We start from the raw sequence: 23202 nt of genomic DNA, 5'->3' as shown, positions 1-23202 counted from the left end.
GTTACATGGGTTTTATAAAATGTTATAAAAAAGAAAACACGAATTAATCCTACAATATTTATCACAATTTATATGTATGAATCCTCTCTCCTCCTCTAGACAGAACAGACCCAAGTCCTGCAGTCTCTCCTTATAAAAGAGATCCTCCCGACTTTTAGTCATCTTTGTGGCCTCCGCTGGACTCTCTCCAGTAGTTCCACGTCTCCCTTCTACTGCAGAGCCCAGAACTGGACACAGCACTCTGGATGTGGCCTCACTAGGGCCGAGTGGGGGGGCGGGGTGTCACCCCTCGCTGGCCACGCTCTTCCCGATGCACCCCAGGACACCACTGCCCTCCTGGCCGCAAGGGCACTGCCGACTCATTGTCACCCACTCGTTCCCCGCGGCCCGGCTCCGCCAAGCGCCGCCAGCCGCCGCTCCACCGGTGGCGCTGCGGGCGGGCCGGGCCGCGCCGCCGCCGTGACGGCGACAGGCGCCCTCCTTCCGCCGCCGAGGGCCTGAGCCGGGGCCGCGGCGGCTCGGCCGGGCCGGCGCCCCACGGAGCCCGGCGGGGGCGGGAGGCGGGGCCGGGGCCGGGGCCGGTCGGAGGGCGGCGCGGCGGGACGAGGTACGGCGGGGCCGCGCTGTGGCGGGGGGCGAGCGGGCGCTGGGCGGGGCCGCTCCCCGTAGCCGCCTGCCTTCGGCCGGGGGCTGCGCCGCGGCGCCGGGAGGCGACATGCGGGCTGCGGGCGGGAGGCGGCCGCCAAGGCCAGGCACATCAGAGGCCTGGGGATCCCTGTCCCCTGCATCCCTGGCCCCGCCTCTGCAAACCTCCTTCTCCGGGGTGTCATGGCCCCCTGAACGCACCTTTTGTCCTCAGGGGTTACGACTTGGGGAGGAGTGGGCTCGCTGCGAGCTCTTTCTTTTAATACTAAAGGCTTGGCATGAAATGCTGAGTGAGCACTCTTTGCTACCGCCCTTTAACACTGTGGTCAAGGAAACACGCTGAGGTATGAAGAAAGATGTGCTTATTTAAGTGTACGCTTAGTTTGGGAGGAGGGGAAAGGTGTGTCCTACCGGCTGATGGGAGAGAGGCCACCAGTGCGCTGATGTGCTGCAGGGGCTCTCTGCCTGCAGAGCACTGCCATTCATGCCTTTCCACAGCACTGCCGGGGAAGTAAGGACCAACAACAAAACCTTAAAAACTTAAAACCTTAAAATCTTAAAACCTTAAGTGCTTTCTGTGGAACAGAAGTCTCCCTTCAAACAATGCATAAAAAAATGTAAAGGTGAAATAAAAGGGGCACAGATACAGGATAAAATACCTGTATCTATAGCTTCCCAAAACATCCTAAGTTTCTGTCTGGAAACTTTGAGTACACTCTGAAAAATCATATTTTTGCCTGATGCTGGGTTTGTTACATGCCACTTGAAGTGCTCCAGGTACAGTGCGGTTGAAAGGAGACGAAAGCACTGAGCTGAGCACCCAGAAGACCTGTGTGTATCCATAGTGTGCACTCAGCTCAGCCATATGGCACAAGTGCAAATGCGACAAAACATCCTTTGGATGGTGTCAAGCTTTTTGCCTGCATACATGTATCTGTGACTGGGAAAAATGTATGCCACATATATCCCAAAAAATCCCCTAGTGGGAATACGGTATACCCAGATACTGGGGTGAAAGGAGGGGCAGCAGTTAGTGAAAGGATAGTACAATAGCCAACAGGCACACCTTCACCTTCTGAATATTTTGACACGGTAGTCAAACACGACTTAGAAGAGCGTAGTATTATTTAGAACCCTGTAAGTAATGATTTCTTTTTTACCAAGAGGAAGGGATTTGTTTGCCTTCAGTTACAATATGTCTGGGTTTTTTCCAGAGTTGGGACCATGGCTGTTGACTGGATTGGTTTTGCATATGCTTCATTGCTGGTGGTTGGAGGTGTTGTAGGATACACTCGTAAAGGTTAGTACTGGGATAGAAGGGTTTGGAAATCAAGCATTTGATTTCTTCTGTGCAGTGTGAGACATGAAAACTTTGGTGTAATTAACACAGCTGCATTTTACATCCATTATGTGCTGCTGTAAATGCACCGAGTCTCATGAGATGTTCTTGGGCCAGCTTAAGCATTTAAGTGAGTTTATTTTCAGGGCAAAAAGTGGGGGTTGTCATGTTATCTTTGACCTTAAATGCATTTTGGGCTTTCTCATCTCCTTTTAATCATTCCTATGTTGAGCACAGTGTATCCTTGATTAAAGTTTATTTTCTGCAGAGAAATCCAGGCTTGATTCTGACATTTCTAGATACACGGTGGGAAAAAGCCCTTTACTCGTGCGCTCTGGGTTGGCGGTTAATTCTCTGCTACTGTTAGAATTGTGCCTTTTCCCAGTAAGATCACGGGTCAGGTTTTAGGCGGCGGTGTACCACAAAGCGGAGTTCGGGTATTCCCGGGATTTTTGCAGTGCCGCGGGTGGCAGCGCCGTGGCCGAGCACAGCACCCGGCAGAGGTCGCAGCGGTACCGGGGACGGGCCGGCGAGAGCTCAGGCGGGTTCCGCCAGCTCTCCGCAGAGCCCCGGCAGCCCATCGCTCTCCGTCCCGGGCCCGTTGACCGTCACGGTTCTTGTGCTTTAGGGTCACCGTCTCCCTTCGCAGTGAACACATGCTTTGCTCTCGGAGACCCGGCTTCACGTCTGAATTTCTGAAAGCGCTGTGGTTTTGTGTTTGCAGCCAGCTGCACTCACTGACTGTCCCATTCACCTGTTCTCTTCACTCTTTAATACTTCGTCAATCCTCGTGGCAAAACTAGATTGTTTTTTATTGGTTATGATTTGCGTTTTCTTGCAAAGTCTTGATTAAAAATACTCAAAATGAAAGGATTGGGAGCTAAATGAGAGTGGAGGTCTGGATTCTTTATTTATAAACATCTAGGGATCAGCTTAATTCAAATGATGTCTGCTGTGCAGCTTCTACACTTTTATCATATGGTACCAAGACAAATGTCTGTTCAGAAATCTAAATATATTAGGGATGTATCTGGGATTTATGAACCAGTTTTTCAATAGCACTGCAAGAAGATGTCAAGTTACTTTTAGAAGCCCTGTTTCATCCTCACTGCCATTTATTTGTTGGGGTTTTTTTTCATTCTTTATTCATTAAATGTGATGTTGGTGATAGCATTTCTTTGTCCAGGACTGATGTCAGACTGAAAGGCCTGACATTATGACCACACATGTTTTCCAATTTACTCTTTTTATATATATTGACACATTTTGGAGACTCACAAGTGCTATAAGATATAGTTAAAATGAACAGACAGTTCAGAGAAAATACAAAAATCCTTCTGAAGTATGATAGAGAAAATTGTCAAATTTAGGGTTGTATTTTTCCCAAGTTGCAGGTATTACTGGCCCCTGATCATCTCCCTCTAACTTAGTTGACTTTGCTCATAATGCCACACATTAGAATGACCCGGTTACAGAAATATCACCTCTTTGTTCACACTGGGTGAAGCTGGAATGTGGCAAAAACAGTTCTATTTTTAATATATTTTGGCAATACTGTGTAGAGAGACAACTGCCACATGAAGATTGAGTTTAAAGACATTGTATTGAGAAATAACATTTGTATGATTTCTTGCAGGTAGTAAAATTTCTTTAGCTGCTGGACTCACTTTTGGCTCTGTGGCTGGCTATGGAGCTTACTGTGTAACGTGTGATCCGAGAAATGTGAAGATATCATTGTGTAAGTAAGTGTTCCACCACAGTAAACAAACAAACAGAAAAGCAGCATCCTGAACTGCATGTAAAATTCTCTTTTTAGTAAATTTTGGGTATTACTTTGGTTTAAATGTTGGCTTTTAAATAGAGTTCAGCACTTCAGCTTAGCTTGCAAAATTCAGAAGCGATTTACAAGGTGATACAGATCAGTGGCACAAAGCCAGCACATGTGTGTTACCACCTGGCAGCACCTCCTTTTATGAGATGGTTGCCTAACATTGCTCATATTGTGAAATCCAGCTGGGAACCAGGAGGTAGTATTGCAATAAAATCATTAGCCTTACAGATTAGAATTTCACAATTTGAGCAGTAAAAGTAAGTGTGGGATCCAGTGTTGCATAACGTAACATATCTTCAGCTCCCAGTGAATGGAACAGTTGGACTTGGTGTTTTTTTTTCCTTTGCTGCTAAGAAAGACAGGATACAAACCATACAATAATTGTCCTGGTAGCTAGTTTGCCATGAAACCCTCATAGAGGCAAAAAACTACAATCCCTAATAGGGATATAAACCTCACACAAGTGAGTTGCAATAAGAGCTGTTGGGAGCTTGTCTCACTCATGCTTTTTAGCAAAGGTTGTTTAGGCTATGGTTTCACATGCAGAAATGCATTTAAAATATATTTAATCCAGATGGTGTGAGTACACAATTGTTTTTTCTTAACTTAGAATTTGTGGTATATTGTTGATTCTGGCTTTGTGCTTTGCACCAATCACAGTTATAAAACTTTCCACTTTAAAAATATGTTGAGTAGCATTGACAGCAAAGTTGTCCCAGCAAGTTCTTTAGTAAAGGTGGTAATTGTGAACCTGATCTGCTCTTAGATGGCCTTGAATTGGATTTCCAGTTTTGCCACCATGACCCTCCTCAGAATAGGTTATCCTACTGTTTAAAAAAAAAAAACAAAACAAACTTTTTTTTTGAATGAAGACATAGCCATAAATATTTGTAAATTTATAATCATTAGTGTGAGATGCTTTTAAGTAGTGTATGGTACTATACTTCTACGGGTCAACTAAGTCACTAAGATACAGAATTTATGGAAAAGAAGATTCATTAAAACTTAATATGTGCTGCCTGTCGCCCAATTCCCAGGTTTTGAAGGAACTAATACAAAATTTTCCACTAATATGCTTTTGAATCTCTGATGTCTAAAATAGTCAGTGTTTTGCATTTCATGTAGTTGTAGGTATGTGAGGAATTTCCCAAGTGGAGAAATGTATATTACTTATTTAGAAGTTACAGCAATAAGATGAGATAGAGTTCACTACACCTGCCTTATAAAGTCCTTCTTACATAAAGTAAAAGGAACAAAGACTTTTTAAAGCAGTCTTAGTTTAGGATGTTTACAAAGAAATGTTTTAATTGCTTTTTATTAAAAATGCGTATTGCTTTTGTGGAAAACTGGAATGTTTTCACTCATGCCTAACATGCCAAAATGTGAAAAGCAGCTAGAGCACAAATGAAAGATGGAAATTTAGTGCATGAAGAAAGTGACCACTCTGAACTTAGAAACCACTGCAGTAAATTACAATGTAAAATAAAGCAAGCACCCAAACCTTTAAAAGGTGAGGAAATCCAAAAACAACTCATCCATCCAAACCATAATTATTGACACTATTTTTTACCTATGCAATTCTCTCCTACAGTAATTTAGGTAATATTTTAGTACCAGACCTTGATAGTAAGGTTGTTATAACTTGTCCTACATACAAAGAATATGTGGCCTATGGGTACCCCCGGCAAATTCTCTTAGTTGTTTTATAAATTATTATTTCAGGTATTTTCCTGTTTCACCTGAAATAAGCTCTGTGGTTTCTTGGATACTTTAATGCATTTTTATGTGTTTGAAGTAGATGTAGAAATTCAAATCTCAGTATGCAAGAGTTAGTAGCATTCACAATGCGGGTTGATTCTGATCTGAATATGTTTCGCTGGATTGAATTTGTCTTGATTTATTGAATTTCTTTGACTGGTTTAAGGTGAAACAGTGAATGTAAAGCACTTTCTAAAATCTGGTCTGAAAGTTGAATGCTAAAAAGTCTCTGGAATGTGTTAAAGAGTCTCCGGAACCTGTGAAAAAGCCAGATACTAGCAAACAGGCAAAAAAAGGACATTACAGAGTGAATATGCCTTGTAGTTTGTAATAAACTGTAAATATACTCAGGACTCTGGCAAGACACATGATGTGGAATAGTTCACTCTTGAGACATTCCTGAGAGGATCAAGGCTACATGATTAGAAAATAAGAGCAATGGATAATGGAACATAATATTTTTTTTTGCAAGGTATCTTTAATGAGTGCACATAGTTGGTAGAGTTCTGTAAGATACTTGTAACTGTCAGGGCTTGTTTTATAATGCTGAAGTGAGTTTAAAACTAATTTTTGACACCTATGAACACTGGACTGGCCCCAGGACTAGACAGTGGAATTTGAAGGGAATTAGCCAGATGCTTTAACTGCTTCGTGAACAGGGAAGAGATCTGTGTAACTGCCATTATTTTGGCTGTGAGAGTGACAAAGCCCAGCTACTCATGAGAAGTCGTCCCTCTCTGCCCATTTCTAGGAAGCATTTCAAGTGACAGTTCTTTAATGAAGGTAGTTTTCTTTGCAGTTTTATGTGTTCTCCTCAATCTTCTCATTTATGTAGCCATAGTTCAGGGTGAAATCCCTATGCCTGATGAGTTCATTGCTGCCTCCATTTTTAGGAAGAAGATGCAGTTTCTTTCATGGTGTTTGATCTCTGCCTCTTGTGCTGCATTCATTGCCCTCTTGGGCTGCCCACCTCTTGTCACAGGCAAGGCTGGTTCTCTCATAGCAAAAGGCTCTAAAGGAATTGCAGTCATGGAGAAGATGCTGATAGCCATATTCTGTATCAAAAACAGGTGGCAAACCTTCCAATATAGTTTTTAAGGCTCAGCAAATTAAGAGCTAATATTCTAAAAATAAAAAAGAAGTTGAATGCTTTAGCTCCTTGAATAGTTAGAAAACAGCTGCAATGATCTAGGGTGGTGGGATTTTCGAGACACTATTCATAATTCAGCATGTATAATTCAGTATACATGTTACTGCTATGATCAAGATTCTTCCTGCTTTGTTGGTATCCCCATGAATTTAGGTATGAGTGAGTAGAATTGACTGACTGAGAACTTACCTAGTCTTCATGGAATAGGATTTAGCATTCTGCTGCACATGGAAACTTTATTTGTAGCTAAAAGAAATCATAGTGGTGTATTTTGGAAAAACAGTGTTTTTACAGACTCTATTTCTGATCTAATGATTCACTAAATTGCTGTTCATAGAAAAACAGCAATAACCTCTGTGTGTTATGGAGTGGTCCATTGACAAAAGGGAGAACATAAATATATTGTATTGTCTTTCACAGTTTCATCTTTCCTTTTGACCATTATAATGGGAATGAGGTTCAAGAGGTCCAAGAAATTAATGCCAGCTGGACTAGTAGCATGCCTGAGGTAAATACATATGTGGATCTTAATGTAAAGATTTCACTGGTTTTCAAATAGTTGCCATTTCACACTCAATTCAAGGCAGTATTGGTGGAAGTCTGTCATTCAGCAACTATACAGCTTAAGTGAAATTAGTTTGGAGGTCACAGTCCTATTTCCAGTGAACAGCTTTTTCATGTTACTAGATAGATGCAGCTGATAAGAAGTGACTTTCTCAGCACAGAAAGGAGAGGTCAGCAGTTAAATATTAATGCATATTGATAAGGCTTTTGGAAGAACCTAGATAGGCCTTAGTGTTTTCAAACACACACATAAAATTAGTCTAATTTCGTACAACACAGTCATCTTAAAAAAGAGGCCAACACTTTGGTTTAGAAGTGCTGCATTCAAAACTGCTTGAAGCACAGTACTGTTGAAAACCAGGACATTTTTGACCTGACCTATAAACTCTGGTCAGTATTAATGCAAATTTTAAAAAAAAAATCTGGCTGTTCCAACTGCATTATTGCTGCTGTTTGGCATTCTGGAAAATATAATTTGCTGAATTTATTAATTTGGAATTAAATTATGGAGTAAGTTCAAAACTTTTTTTTCCCAATGAGTCTGTAATGCAAAACATTTTTCAAGTGTAAATCAGAATCCCCATCTTCTGAAGGAATAATAACTTACCAGATTTAATATAACACCATTCTGTTTTACTTCAGTTACACAGAGGGAGGAAAAAATCAGAAGCAAATTGTCAGGATGCAAAATTTAAGAATCAGGAATTACACTGGAAAATGTTATTTTTAAGCCTACATGGGCTTTGTTTCTCAAGACACTGAGACTGCAGATTTAGACATCTGAAAAGATGGCTTAACAGAGACTCTAGTGAGTTATTTATGAATGCACTGTTATTTAATGATGACTTTCACTGATTTTATTAATGACATATTTACGTTTTCTTGTTTTGGTTTTTTTTTCAGCCTTTTGATGATTTTGAGGCTCGTTTTTATGCTGCTGTAGGAGAATTTAGAATCAAATATGACTGCCATGCCCACCAAACAGACATGCTCTCCATACTTGAAAGACAAGTTTGAACACAAGTCTTATACTTCATTTATATTTTCTGTAAAAGATCTGTACCTGTTATTTGATTATTGACATGTGCTGGTATTTTAAAAGCTTTTTAAAAAAACTAAAACAAGTGTTTTGTTGGTATATTTTGATCTACTTTCATTTAGGCAGTCTATTAACTCATAGGATCGTTCTAAGGTTGATCTCTTTTAGGGGTGCAGAGTACCCCAGGAAATTGAATTACTCTTGCACTGTATCTCTGAAAGAATATCTATAAATACATGTTTATGCTAAAAAGGTATCTTGTATTGAAGTATAATTTTGTAGTTTCTGAGATTAAATAATCAGTTCCAAATCAAAAAAGTCTTGGGCCTGTACTGTGTTGCACTAGAAGACCACCTTCCTTTCCAACACACTTTTTTGTTCCCCTAGTTCTAAAAATAAAAAAATCAGTGCTCAAATAAAATGTAAAATGTTCAAAATTTACCAGTTTTTTAAGCAGATGAGTGAACCATTTTGTCAATGGAAGAGTCTGGTGCTCTGCTTTGTACTCAGTAGTGGTTTAAAACATGTACCATGCTGTTAATTGCCAGAGGTATGAACCACAGCTGAAGTTTGTCATGCTCTCAGTACTCTGGAACAGGTTTGTCATTCTAGTCTCACACAGATTGTCTTGCTGAAGTCCCCCCCATAAGCAGAAGATACTGTTCAGTCATGAACTATTCAGGGATTGAAGTTGCCTTGATTTGTGTACAAGATAAATATTCCTGGGGTCTCAAAGCTTGGCTAAGACTGTCTTCTGGTGTACGGGGAATGTAAGCAAAATCATTAGGAACCAGTATTGGGTGGGTGCACTCTTGAAGACAAATGGAAATTTTGCTGCTTTTAGTTTTTTTGATACAAAGCTTGTTTATGAAGGTTGTATCATGTATCATTTGTGGAATGCCTCCATCCTCCTGGGGGAATTCCAGGGTCCAGCCTTGGAAGGATGGACCATAGAGTCTTCCCTGCCTAGGCTGAAAGTCCTCCCCCACGGTGCTTTGCACACTGTGTGGTGTGACCCAGTCTCTCCTCTCCCCATGCCCCTGGTTCTGGTGGTTTCTTCTTTCCCCACTGCCCCATTGGTTGTGGTATCCTGCGTGGCCAGCCCTGTTTTCCCTATAGGTCACTGACCTTTGCCCTGCCCCTTATACTGCCCCTGTGCCCTCAGGTCATTGGTCCCTGACCCCTATTTAGGCCTGTGCACAGCACATGGCCTGGTCTTTGTCCCTGATCTCCCTTTGGTGCCAGGAATAAACCTTGCTGGAACTCATTCATACAAGGCCCTTCTTGCCTCTCTTTGCTGAGCCTAGCCATGGTGTGCGTGATGTGTGGACTGCTTTGCATGAATCCTCCCCAAGCAGCTTTTCCACAGGAGATGCTTATTAGGGTATAGGTAGCAGCTCCACCATCTAAAAAGCACACTGCTACACACCTTTGTGGTGGTTCCTAAGTCATAGCACTTGTTTGGAAGAGAGAACAGCCCAGTGAAATGAGCACTCTGCTGGACATGGCACAGCACTTCTTCCAGCTACTGAGGTAATTTTAATGCAAACCTGTTTGGAACTCAGCAGTGCTCAGGTGACTGGGGCACTAGTGGTTTGTACCTCTGAGATGCACGTGGATCTTTAGGCACAAGTCAGTAAAGGAGTTAACTTTGCTGGGCAGCAATTCTTCATGTGCACTGGCTGACTGCCTAATCAGCTGGAGTCCTACTGAGGAGAAACAACTAAGTGCAAAGAAGGATGGCTTATAGCAATGTTCTTAAAGGGAACAGTGATGGCTCCCATGAAATTAGGGTAAAGAGTCTGACATAGTAGTGCATGCTTTAAGCACTCTTGAGGTAAAACTCTTACTGAAAAGGTAAGCAGCCAGTGCACTTGGCTTTAGAACTGTGGGAAATGACTGCAAAGGTAAAACCTTACAAAAAACCACTCAAGGGGCATTCACCTCACTGACCAGCCAGCTAAGCAGCAAAAAGAAGAGCAGGGGAATAGGTGCTTTGAGCGGATGAAAACCACAGCAGGCCAATTAAACACAAGGACTTTGATCTTTCAGTGAAAAAAATCACTCCTAAGAGATTCATGTGGGGATTCTTATTTCTGCCCATAAACGTAAAAGGATCATGAATTTTAAATTTACTTTTAAAGGTTTTATTTACCTAATTTTTAAGCTGTGAAATACAGCTGGGAGACAGTGAACGTTCTAGGAGACCAGCTAGAAAACCAACCCAAAAGATTCTAGACCTGAATTTAAATGACTTCTCAATTTTCACCGTGTGGCTCCTCTCTCCTGCAGTTTATAAAAAGGGCGTTGGGGATCATGTGGCTTTTCTGCAGTAGTCAGGAAGCTACAGTTGAACATTTTACCCTACCAGGCATGCACTGTAATTGAACACACACAAAATGTCAGCATTATTTTATTTCATATTACTGCTTCATGAAATTTTTCTTTCCGGACTCAACAGGTCCAAAATAGCTTTCTACTCTAATTTAAAAAGTGTATTCACAGTGTATTGTTTCAACACTGGCCATATGATGCAAGTTACAGAGTACATCTATGCAGGTTACACTTAAAAGGCAAACTCTGGTAATATACTACAGTTGGGTTATCTTCATCAGATTAGATATTGAATATTGTCCTCACAAAAGCAACAAACTTCTCATCTGTTGGTGGCTTCCTCTGGCTGCCAGGCTGTAAGAATTTTTTGATTGTTGGAATGTTGCTGATTCTTCCTTTAAAAGCCTGTAAGAAACAACAGTAAAGCCAGTGAGATTAAAAGGAAATTATAATTCCATCCTTTATATCTTAAAGATCAGATGACATGGATTTTTATTTGTTAAACAGAAAAAGGTACTAGCTTTTTCTGATCTGTAATGCTGGTGCTATACCTTAGTTTACCAGATGGGAATGGGAGAAATTAATATTAGAGTTAAGATTCATCTAATAAAAAGCAGAAGAAAAAAACCCACATCCTGGATGCCAATCCTGCAGATATATTTGAGGGGAAAAAAAAAAAAAAAAAGAGGCAATGACCGAAATACTTCAATGCAAATCACTACAAAAGTCAAGACAAATGAAACTTAATTGCTCTTTGTATATTACTTCTTAAAAAATTAATTTTGCTGGCAAAAAGAAAAGGACAGGAACTGCAGACACACCAGGCCACAGACCTTCCTTCTGGATGTTGTTGCTGCTTTTGAAGACATGGAAGTAGCAGTTAAAGGACCAAATTGGTAGCACTAGTGAGTGAATTCCTGCCAGCTGAGAACATCTGGCAAAAGCAGAACTGGAGAAAAGTGAGTTCCCAGCAGGTCTGGGGCAAGGCAGTGCACTGAGTGCACGTTTTCGTAGTCAAACAGACCAGAGAAGTGTCAGTACAATGGCTCAAAAGATGTAAACATCAATTAACTTGTAACAACGGTCAGTGAAATTTGTTTATTACCTTCCATATTGACACCAGATGATTACTAACCTGTAGCTGAGGGAATGCAGACAGTACATCAGCCTTACATTCTTCTACCATTAAAATGGCTTCCAGCAGATGGACATCTGCCCAGCTTAATTTGTTGCCAACAAGATAATCCTGCCCATGATCTTTTAAGGCCTATGAACAAATAAAATAAAAAAAAAATCACGTGGGATGCAACAGTTTTATCTAGGTATTTCATTGCAGACAGATTTCTAAAAAAACACAGCAGAGCAAAGCCATGCAGGAACCAGTGAAGTTAGAAAGTGATAAATATTCTTTAAACAACAACAACAAAAAAATTTTTTAAAAAATCAGAATTCATGTTTCAGTGTGTGTGATCCCATCTCTCTAACCTACTGCACCAGATAGCTGTACATCAAGTCCAGTACCACAAGAAAGACTTTATCACACAAAAGGAACAGGACTAAAGTAATCGGAAGAGGTAGTCAGGCCAGTTTACATGTAAGCACACCTCGAATTCTTAAGAAAAAAGTTAAGTGAATTTCCAGATGTTTCAGCAAAATTTGAGACTGCTGATTACAGTTTGAAATATGTTCAGAATGAAGAAATACAACCTTCCCACCCTTTATCCCATAAGGAAGGCTTTCTGGGAAACTGCTGCTGCAAGAATCACAGCCTTCCAAAGCTACTAACAACTGTAGTAGACAAGTTGAGATGAATGCTGCAGCACAGCTTCAGAGCAGTTACCAACTCTCCAGCCTGCCTTTGTGCTGAAGACTATCACCCTCCTATCAGGAGCAAGAGAAGGGTGTGTCTGTGCCTAGGTCACACCAAGGCTACTCTTAAGTGACAAATCTGCAGTAAGACATCAGTCTGTGACCCTGGAAGCCAGCTGCTTCTCCAGGCCCATCTGCCAGTTCTACCACAGAGGCAGCAATCGCGGCAGAGTCACAGCTGATACCTTCATGAAGTTATTTCCTACACTGCTCTAACAAGATCCACCACAGCTTGTTTCTCAGACTGGACGGAAACTCCCAACCAAAGCATTGGAATCTGATTGTCTGCAGGACTTTATATTGCCTTTTGCTGCTCCATCTGGCTGCTGAGTGTTTGAAGTGAACATTCTCAACTACGTGTGTTTCCTGTCATCTTGCTGAATGAATAACACACAGACTACAAACCCTGATAAGCTGAATCAATGGGTATCTTAAACAGCTGGTACAGAAAGAAAATTATTAACCATTTTAACAAAATTAACTAGGCTAAAATCATGGAAAATTTCAGTTGTGTCTTTACCATAAGCAAACAAGGATTACTTTAAAGACTCTCCTACATGCATACATGCTAAAACATACCACAACAGTAGTTTATGCCACCTAGGCACAGTCTTAGAGAATTTTGGTACATTTTTAAATTTTTTAATAACTTAAAATACATATCAGACTTCTAATCTTTGAAAGATTAGTGTGTGTCATCAATATATCTCAGCACAGCCTTCCATTGGCATGGCAGTGGATGTATATGAACTCTGACTAGAGAGGTGCTGGATTTTGTCATTTACATCGTTATTTTACAGGGCAGCCTCTGTGGGTTTTATTTGTGCAATTTAAGGCTCTAATAAAGTGGGACGTGAAATTGCATAAAGTCCTGTATTTTTTTTTTTTATGGACTTCAGCTGCCTGGTAAACAAGGCTTCAAGCTGAAAGCCCAGCTCAGCTTTGAAACAACACAGCTTTGTACCCTTGGTAGATTTCTGAGGACACCACTATGCCCTGAAAAAGCACTGTGAGAAAGTCTGTACATCACAACCACATGTGGCACAAAAGGAAAAGTTAGAAACAGAAACAAACTTGTGAGATGAGGATCACAGGTGGCTCAATTTTTAATACAAAAATAAAATAAAATAAAATAAAATATCCTTACAGGAGAAATAAAACAACAGAACAAACAGCAAGTTGGTAGAAAATGGCAGTTCAGTAATATCCAGGCAGTGTTCCAGGGAGAAGAAAGAACAATTCATCCCCTGCTGACTAACTCTTCCCTAGCCTTCATGTGCTCTAAGGGGATGGCAAGCATACCAATGCCTTCCCTCACAGCTCAGGCTAACTCTTTGATGCATGCCAACCAGTAAATAATTGCTTTATGCTCTCTATGCTACATGTATCTTGCTTGCAGAGCCTCTCTGTGCACACCTACGGATGCCCAAGTAGCAATTCAGAGAATGAAAATCACAGTCTCTATGTATAATACATTTAAGCAATGAATTTAAGGAAGATCATAGAATTGCATCCTTAGCTGTAAAGCACAAATATATTTAACTTTGAAGAATAATGCAAGAATAAAGGAGGCTGAGTGGGAGACCTTACTGCTCTTAACAACACCCTGACAGGAGTTTGTAGGGTGGGGGTCAGCCTCTTCTCCCAGGTAACCAGTGACAGGAGAGGAGAAAACAGACTCAGGTTGCACCAGGGGAGGTTTAGATTAGATCTTAGGAAATTTTTGTTCATGTAAAGGGTTGTAAAGCACTGGAACAGACTGTCCAAGGAATTGGTGGACTCGCCATCCCTGAAATGGTTCAGGAAACGTGGATATGTCACAGGAGGACACAGTTTAATGGTGAATATGGTGGTGGTGCTGGGTTGACAGCTGGACTTAATGGTCTTTGGAAGGTCTTTTCCAGCCTTAACAATTCTGTAACACATTACACTTCCAGACAATAGGTACTGAAGGCTGGCACAAGTATTGAAATGGTGTATTTAGGCAAAATGCTGGGATCCATCAGCCACTAAGCTAAGTAGGCACATCAGCCTACCATTCCCTACTAGGTTGGAAAAGAAAGACAGCAGAGACCCAGTATCAAAACCAGCCAAAAATTATTTTGTGGCCCTCTTTTCACGTTGCTGGATACTGGCTCCACCATACATTTCTAGAGTTGTACTGTCACTTGCCTTCTGGAAAGTGCAGGTGTGGGGACAGGAGAGTAGGGTAGGAAAGGGAGTCTGGAACTCACTGTCTTTGGGAACTACTGGTGATTTATCACTTACCTTTTCATAAACAGGAAAGTACCTGGTTGTAGCTCGTTCAATGATTAAAGCAAGATTCTTATCTTTTGTATCAGCTGGTTGAAAAGGGAGATACATGATCATTCCCATTAGGTCTGTAGTTCCCTCCACGTACATATCAATCCTGAAACAAATATTTTTGTTCAACATGTATTATTCAAACTTTCCACTTTGGTTATTTTCCTGAAATACAATGCTGAAGTGATCACTGAGTAAAATGTTTATTAATGAATGTAACGTAAGACACTGGTTTATTTTCTTGGTTCTTCCACTTTGAGAAAACTTCCAGTTTTATTTAAAGCACAAGTTTTAAAAAACACTATATGTAATAAGCAAGATAAAAGGCTGCAATTAATGTATTTAAAGTGGAATTCATGCTGTTTTCTACTGATTATGTATTCATTTATGCTGTGGGAGAAAAGACTGCATAGGCAAACCACTTTAGGAAAAAAAATAGTTTTGAGGTCCAGTCATGAGAGCATGCTGGCTACCAATTGCCAGTCCATAATAATCTCCACAATCTCTGGAGTTGCCCTTTCATTCTCACAAAATAAACCCTGTACAGTCAGTGACAGTCTGTTAGTTACACTCACCTTTAGGTGCAGATACTTCACAGCAACATTCTCTCTGTAAATATTAACAATCTTTAATTTAACACAACAAGTGTTAGTAAGTGGTACACTGTTACCATACCAGGCTCTCTCCTTCAGGTCCTTCCCATAGAGGTTGTACTTTGCTGCAATGTAGCTGAGGATGGCTCTGGTCTGCACCATCCTCATCCCATCTATCTCCACCATGGGCACCTGCTGAAACAGCAGGGATCCATCTAGGGAAAAAAAAGGAGCAAGCTACTCAGACTGCTGAAGTACTACACTGAAAATAAGGAAGAGACCTGGTAAGAGACCAAGGCATTTCTAATTCTCAGGGATGAAAGTATCCACAAGGAAGCAGCTCGTCTTTACATGTCACATCATATTGCATGTCTTAAAAAAATACATCCTGTTGTTCTTTTGTTATACTTGTGTGAATTTATGTTTAGGGTACAGTTTATGGACTCACCATTGCGCAATTTTTCTAAGTCTTCTTTCTTTTCTATGAATTGTTCCTCAAACTGAAAAGAAACAATAGAAAACACTGTCACTCCCAAAGGCAGTGGAGAAGTGGAAGGAAGTCTGGCAGTTAGAGTCCACCTCTCCACACTGTTCTCCATACTTTTTCTCATTGTGTTGACCCCGTCGAGGAATCCAGTTCCAGCTGCTCATGGAGCTCTGGGAGCCCAAGGCAAGAGCTGGGAACTGTCTCCATTTGCACAACAAAGGGCACGGGGCCTGTGTTACTGGCCAGGTGAGACTCAGCAGGAGCCCATGACCCCAAACCTTCACTTAGACTGTGAGGGTATAAAAGACCCAGGGTTTCCTTTGTTCGGGGTCCCTCCCTGGAGGCACAAGCTGGACCTGTTACTCTGTTGTTGCACCATGATTAAATTACTTTAAGGACTGATAGAGAGGCTCCTGGATGGTCAGACAGGAAAGTTTCCTTAACAGACCCCCTACTTCATCTCTGCTCCAGCAAACAACCCAGGACTTGGGTGCCCCCAATCCCACAGCACTGTACAAGGCATTATGCTCCAGAAAGAACTTCCTCATTTTATAGACCAGACTCACCTGCATGAACCATAAACAGATACCAAATCACTCACTTAAAAAGCAGTTCATGCCACATGAAATACTGAGGAACTTCTTGTAAATTATGCCTCTCTTAGACAGCATTTATCTCCCTCTTTAATCCACTGGATTTTTTTTTTTAATTTTTTTTTTTTTTTTTGATTGAGAACTTTTGAATGAGGACAAGATCTTGGTTTCCTCACCACTCATGCTCTGCAATTCTGTCAGCAACATTCCCAAGTAAGCATAATTTTAAAAAGCCTTTTATTTCCAACAGAGTATAAATAGTTTCAAAACAACAAATTCAAACAAAAACTTAACATAGAAATTAAGATGTCTTAGGATGGCTTTCACCTCATGTGACTCTATACAATCCCCTAACACTACCTTTGGGGCAGATCTGCTGATTTATCCTACTCAGGTCCTGACCCAAAGAACAAAAGACACTTTACGTGGAGAGAATGTTCCAAAGTTTTCATGTGGTATGCATGGTCTTTCCATTGAGAAGACTCATGAGATACATGGAAGTTATGAGCATTGTGAAAAAGTCACAGTTTTGCCTGTAACAGTAACAATTTACAATCTCAGCTTAAAGTATGTTTCAAAAATGACATCCATCAATTCTCTTTGTATGTCAAAATCTCTTTACTGTGCAACTATTGCTCAAGGAATACATGAAATACAATGCAAGAGTGTATCACTCAATCTAAGCATTCTGCATCACAGTATGTGATGATATGCATATCCCTAAGCACAGATGCAATTGGGAAACCCTTCCAGAGAATACCTATTTTAATCACAAATCACTTTATTAAAAAAAGGTACCAACCTCAACCCCAGCTGCTGCTAACAGCCATCGGATTGATTCCATCTTCCCCCTTCCCTTGGTGTAGTGCAGCTTGGGTTTCCCCGCCATGATTTCAGAGTTCTTGTTTCCTGATAAAATCAAGATGATAGTCTTAGATAAAGCATGCTTTAAATTAGCATTTTTAATCTCCCACTTCAAACTACTAAATACAGCTGGATGAACATGAAAGTAGAAGAACAATCAAGTCCTACACACTTGTGCTTGATGCAACCAAGTTTCCTGTGGAATAATGGATTAAAAGAGAAACTACACACTACCAGAATATGCAGCCATTCAATCACATCTTGACAATAAGCATCTCCCAAATAATATATTATTGTAGTTTTAACAGATTACTGGAGTTTTACAACCAGAGCAGAACTGTAGGGTATTGTAGGGTATTCCTGGATTAACACATTTTCAACCTTGCAGTGATGCAATCTCTTCAGTAGGTGCTGGGTTTTGTCACATGTTTTACCATACTTGAAAAATGTACTACATCAAATGAATGGCTTCCAAAGAACACCAAACTAGTGTCACCAGCACCATTTTCACCTCTTTCATATGACAATTCAGAGCCCTGTGCTCCTGTGCCTTAACAAATATGCTTTTGAAAGCAACATATTTCACCAGGCCTACTGCATTCCCTATTTAGCTAGTTCTGCTACAGTCAAACTGTAACATGGGTTTATATTCTATCTGCTCTGAAAACTTAACTTTAAAATCAAAAACCAAGTGGATCAGACTGACCTCTGTTGGGCAGATAAGGCCTGGGCAATGCCCCTGGCAGGAGGATGCTCAAGTCAGCCCATGAGATGATGGCACTGGGATGAAACACTTTGTCCTTTCAAATTTCCCTACCATGTGCAGTCACATGCCACTGTATGACATTGGCAGCTGATGAGATCTTGCCTGATGCTGGAAACAAAGCTAAGACTGTACTCTTATCACTAATGGGTCACAGAAGAATGAAACAAATTTCATAGGAAGATAGAGGCACAGCCTTACAGAATGCTTCATTGTTAAGCCAAGGGTTTATCTGTTCACAGACAGAGGCTTATTTGTATTTGCATAGACTTCACAATACACAGCTGAGCCACAAAGCAAAAATTCTGGCCATAATCCCAAGGCATCAACAAAAAGACACAAACAGCACAACAATGACAGGGGAGACTGCATCCTTGGCCCTCTCCACTGAAGTCCTTTGTGTGGGGTGCTATCTTCCACAGGCTCTACAGCACACAGCCATCACTCTATTAGGAACTGGACTCACAAGAGAAAGAGGTGACCCCATCCAAAATGCAGTTGTACAGGGCAGTTTCCCCAGGGAAGAACAGAACCCTGGAAAAATGCCTTGGGTAACCCTGTTCTCAGTGCCATAAGTAAAAGGCTTATTGACATGCTCTCTAAGCAAATTGTTACCAGAAAGTTCTCCGTTCTCTGTGTTATCACAGATTGATTTTTGGTGCAAGAATTTTAATATTCTTAATTGTTGTTCCCCATTGGACCCTTCCCTCAGACCACACTTTAACTCCCCACCCACACTGGGATGCAAAAGTTCCTCGTCTGACCCAAGACCACAGCTTTGGCCTCGTGCCTTTTGCCCCTTGTACTGCCTTGATCCGGTTCAGTCCAATACAGTGGATGCCTTATTGTTTGTTATTTTTTTGTATTATTAAATTTATTTTTTGGACAACGGATTGAAGCTGTCTCTCTCCATTTAAGTCGCCATCGAGCCAGAGTCCCGAGGAAACTCAAAGGGGTCTGATAATCTGGGCTCAGACTCCAGGGAGTTTCATGCAGGTCTTCAAAAGCACTGCTCAGCTTCCACCTAGCCCTGGCAGTGTCTGTGTCCCCAGACACCTCAGTCTCTTCTAGCAAAGTTCTCCTGATATAAAAAGATGTGCTTGTCAATAGATTATGTCTTGAGTGGAGCTGGCATCTAATCTAGCACTGCTGGATGCCTAGCTAGATTCCTGATGCCTGAACAGCAACAAGACACTCAGAGAAGTGACTTGGCACAGCTCCCTTACCAGGCTCTACACACCTAAGACCATGATATACACTTCATTTCTATTTCCCGTGTATGACTTACACTGTAACAAGTAAGAGAGCTCTTGACCTTCTGCACTTCAAAAATCCTTCATTTCCTGATGCTCAGAAAGTAGGTGTTGGTCTCAACTTCATCAGAGAGACTTGCACTTAAACCCTCACAGACTGGAAAAACACACTAACCTCCAGCACATGGGATCAAGGCTGAGAAATACGCTCTAAGGACAGGCTACCATAAGCAGAAAGAGCAAACATCCTTGACCTCTCCACAAATTTTATCAGCTCCTCTCAGAGCTGGAGCTGATAAAATTCAGCCCACCCAGAGCCCTGACTGCCAGTCTCAACTCAGTGTTCCACTCAAAAGAGCCGGGAATATCTTCCTGCAAATGCACTTCTAAAGGTCCGAATTCGGGGTTTAGGCTGAACACTTACATAGGGCTGCAAACTATTTTGGTGACCCTGTCATGGCTCTGTAATGAATATCCCTTTGTAAAATAGTGAGTAATGATAAAAGAGTTGTAAAACTAGTAAAATGTCTTTCTTGAATAGTAATAATGGACCTGAAAATTAATCACAAACTTTCTTGATGTTTTAGTGCATCAGACCTTCCTTGGACCACAGCCACCCAGGTGTCAGAGAGGCAGCTACTGCTGTGATAGCTGTATTAAACACCCCCCTCCCCCCCCCCCACGTTATTTCGTCCAAAACAATTCAGGCACCCGCCTTATTGTGAGAAACAAGTAAATGAATTTAGCAGCAAGCTCATAATCTGATCCAAGATCTTATACTTTCTTCCTAATTGGATATGGGCCCCAGAGCAGTTCTCTGCAACGCTTTGTTGCTCGAACCCCTCCCGCCCGGGGCTGTTCCACAGGACGACCTCACAGCACGGCGCTGCATCGGCCTCCGGACTATCTTAAGAGTGCAACTGCCCACCAGCGGGTGGTTTCCACTGGGGCTCGGGCCAAGTCCGCGTTCCAAAACCCTCCTTCCACCCCCCGACCTAGAAGGAGTGTCTGGACGAGGGGAAAGGCAAACTACTCCCACGAATTGCAAAACCTGCACTCCAAAGAGCAGTTCCTCTTCAGCTTCCGCGCTGATCCTGCCCAGAGCTAAACACAAACCCCTTTCTGTGCCCGCCCACCCGCCCGTCTTGGTCCCTGCTGCAGGAGAGAGGCTGGGGAATAACCCCCGAACAAACTCCCTGGAGCAGCACGGCAGGACGTTCCTCCAGGGCCAGACAGTCTGTCACGCACCTCGGCTTTTGCCTACCGGGCAGGAGCCCTGATCCCGGCAAAACCCACACACTCCGCGGGGCTGGCACCGCCCGCCCCCCGCCGCGACCCCCGCCGCAGTACCGTCTGCCCGGGCCGCTCCGCCGCCACAGCACCGCCACGGCACCGACACCAGAGCCGAAACGGAGCCGACACAGCGCCCAACCCCCGGCGCACCACCCTCCCGCTCCTCCCCTCGCCTTCCGCCGCGGCCTCCAGTGCCCGCCGCCGTACCCCATCGCCAAACCCTCCCACCGCAGCCCAGGGAAAAGCCACCTCGGGCTTGTCCCTGCAGTCTTGCGGAGTTTCTGTTGCAAAATGTGGAGTATGTAAACATTTTCTTGAGGAAGGATGTGCTTCGATGTTTGATCCTTGTATACTTTCAAGCCTAATCAACGAGAAGGAAGTTCTAACCCATGAAACAGAGCAGCTACCAAACAAGGTCTAAGTGATGTCCAGCTGTGGGAAAGAGAAATTACTTGTCAGGAGAATTGCCTTTTTAAGGGTTGAACGTGTTTTAATGATCACAAACCTCGGGGGAGTTTAACAAGACTGGGAAAGAAGGATGTACCTCTGAGAGTGGATACATAAATACAAAATTCATGGGCCACAAAGGCACTTGGCAGAACTCCCAAGATAAGGAAGAAACTAATAAAGCCTGCTCAGCAACTGTGCTATGCTCAGCTCTGACCAGGAAAAAGGTAATTCCGGCAGGGAGAGATTGCCACACCACTGACTCACAGCCCACCAGATCATGCAGACTAATTAGCATGAGAAGAGGGAGAATCATTAACCAAGAGAAGATAGAATACTAATTATTAGAGAACTAGGTGACTTGTAGTCAATGAACATTAATGCCTTTGCTTGTTAAAATGACTAAATAGTAAAAAGTTGTCCTCAATTTTTGGAATATCACCGAGCAACCAGGCTTGCACAACTATGAAATTAATAGTCAATGTCTCTCTTAAGTGTGTAAATATTGGTATGTTGTGCGCTGGGTAACAAACCCAGGTTTTCTGAGCAACATTTCCACTGGGCTGGCTCCGAGGCAGCTGCACCTCAGGAACACAGACACAGTGAGCAGGGGACAAGCCTGGAGGCGCCCAGGGCAGCAGCAATGATGGGACTGGGGGGAGGCTGGGGCTGCAGCCCCTCTGCAAGGAGTGCTGAGCACTCCTTGTGCCAGGGGCTCTGGCTCTATGTGGCTGAAAGCTGGGATGTGTTTGGGAGATTCTGAAACCACATGGCCATGCCCAGAGCTCATCCTGGCAGGAAGTCAGTACCCATAGCCCAAGTTTCTGGCTTGAGTTTCTGACGGCATCCAGCAGCTGCAAGTGTTGTCTGAATGCTTCAGTGGAGCGGGAGGAAAGCAGCTTGTGCAACAACTCTCTTTAATACACGATTTGCTGCTGAAAAACATGGGTTCATTTCCTTTTTGGAAGATGAAAACTGGTTCCAGCTGCATGACATTTCTTATGAAGAAACTGTTGGCCTCAGCAAGAGCTACAGTGCCCTGAGGTTGCCCAGCTGAAAGCTGACAGTGCTCTAGTTGTAGCTGGATTTACAGCACTGGCTTATTCTTTCACAAACTTGGTTTTTTTGGTGTTTAAATAATATCACAGGATCATAGAATGGCTTGGGTTAGAAGGAACCTTAAGGATCATCTAGTTCCAACCCTCCTGCCCTGGGCAGGAGCACCTTTCACCAGATAAATGTGCATATTTATCCAAGTTCAACAGTCTTGCTGACCTCAACAGTGGAGCTTGATTTAAGTGATGAGAATGAACAACTTCAGTACAACTTGTATTAAACCTGGTTTAATAAAAAGTGATATAAGTCAATATGAAGCCAATACATTCCAAGGTCTCACTAGCACCTGAAACCCTCCTGACTCCTCCTTTCTCAGTGAGTTGGTGACAAGCATTTGCTTCTCAGAGTCTGCAAAGTGCATTTAGCTGCTACAATAGACCTTCTGACAAAGGAAACAGTGAAGTACAAGACTCTTGTCTTGCAGTACAAGAGTGTAAGTGTTTAGTGACAAAACAGAGGTGCTGCAGGACCTCTGGTCCAAGCATATTCCAACTTAAACTCAGAGGGAAGCTGAATCCAAACCTTTCATCCTCAGCTAATGAGAACATGCAGGCTTTTCCACACATTTCCCAAGAAAAAAAATACATGACCTGCTGTTTGGGAAAATCTCTCCTAATTTCCCAACAAATCCTGGGAATCCCAGTAAAACAGAATGAGACCGACTTTAGGCATAGAAGTAGCAGCAAGAAATCAATGAACATCCAGGTTTTGAGTAACAGTAGCAAGACTTTCTTTCAAGTATTCTCTTTAGATATTTAAGGGCATCCTGTGCTGTCCAATATACCGTACCCTAATCAGTGAACTATTTCCTTTGCTGGTAGGCTCATGTAGCTTTACCTTGAAGTATCAGCAGTCAGCTAAAACCAGTCCTGTAGCTTTTTTTTTTTTCACTCTTTCCAATTATTTGACATTGCCACTCTTAATTAATTTCACTTTCCAACTATCTGCAGGCACAGTGAA

At 42.3% G+C, this 23202-nt stretch overlaps 2 protein-coding genes across 6 annotated transcripts; one reads left to right on the top strand and one right to left on the bottom strand.

Moving 5' to 3' along the window:
* The first annotated feature begins 394 nt into the window (after window positions 1-394).
* Window positions 395-8767, top strand: TMEM14A (transmembrane protein 14A). 3 transcript variants are annotated; one of them, XM_066179800.1, is made up of 5 exons: window positions 395-607; window positions 1860-1945; window positions 3621-3726; window positions 7144-7231; window positions 8191-8767. In XM_066179800.1, exons 2-5 carry the CDS (start codon window positions 1870-1872, stop codon window positions 8302-8304), a joined length of 384 nt encoding a protein of 127 aa, XP_066035897.1. In that variant the 5' UTR covers window positions 395-607; window positions 1860-1869; the 3' UTR covers window positions 8305-8767. The 3 variants fall into 3 exon arrangements, with proteins under 3 accessions (XP_066035897.1, XP_066035898.1, XP_066035896.1); XM_066179801.1 differs by having other exon boundaries at window positions 476-607; window positions 3621-3722; XM_066179799.1 differs by lacking the exon at window positions 395-607 and adding an exon at window positions 900-989.
* Window positions 8768-10726: 1959 nt separating this feature from the next.
* On the bottom strand, window positions 10727-23172 carry LOC136287254 (glutathione S-transferase). 3 transcript variants are annotated; one of them, XM_066179796.1, is made up of 7 exons: window positions 23080-23172; window positions 17309-17415; window positions 15875-15926; window positions 15509-15641; window positions 14798-14939; window positions 11796-11927; window positions 10727-11065 (listed from the first exon to the last, which is right to left on the bottom strand). In XM_066179796.1, exons 2-7 carry the CDS (start codon window positions 17393-17395, stop codon window positions 10943-10945), a joined length of 669 nt encoding a protein of 222 aa, XP_066035893.1. In that variant the 5' UTR covers window positions 17396-17415; window positions 23080-23172; the 3' UTR covers window positions 10727-10942. The 3 variants fall into 3 exon arrangements, with proteins under 3 accessions (XP_066035893.1, XP_066035892.1, XP_066035894.1); XM_066179795.1 differs by lacking the exon at window positions 23080-23172 and adding an exon at window positions 20737-20819; XM_066179797.1 differs by lacking the exon at window positions 23080-23172 and adding an exon at window positions 20635-20730.
* Between the last annotated feature and the right edge of the window lie 30 nt (window positions 23173-23202).

This window comes from Chamaea fasciata, unplaced genomic scaffold, assembly GCF_029207755.1.
Source record: "Chamaea fasciata isolate MVZ Bird 193981 ecotype frontalis unplaced genomic scaffold, bChaFas1.0.hap1 SCAF_3, whole genome shotgun sequence".
Lineage (NCBI taxonomy): Eukaryota > Metazoa > Chordata > Aves > Passeriformes > Sylviidae > Chamaea > Chamaea fasciata.
This window is presented reverse-complemented; position numbering and strand designations above follow the sequence as displayed.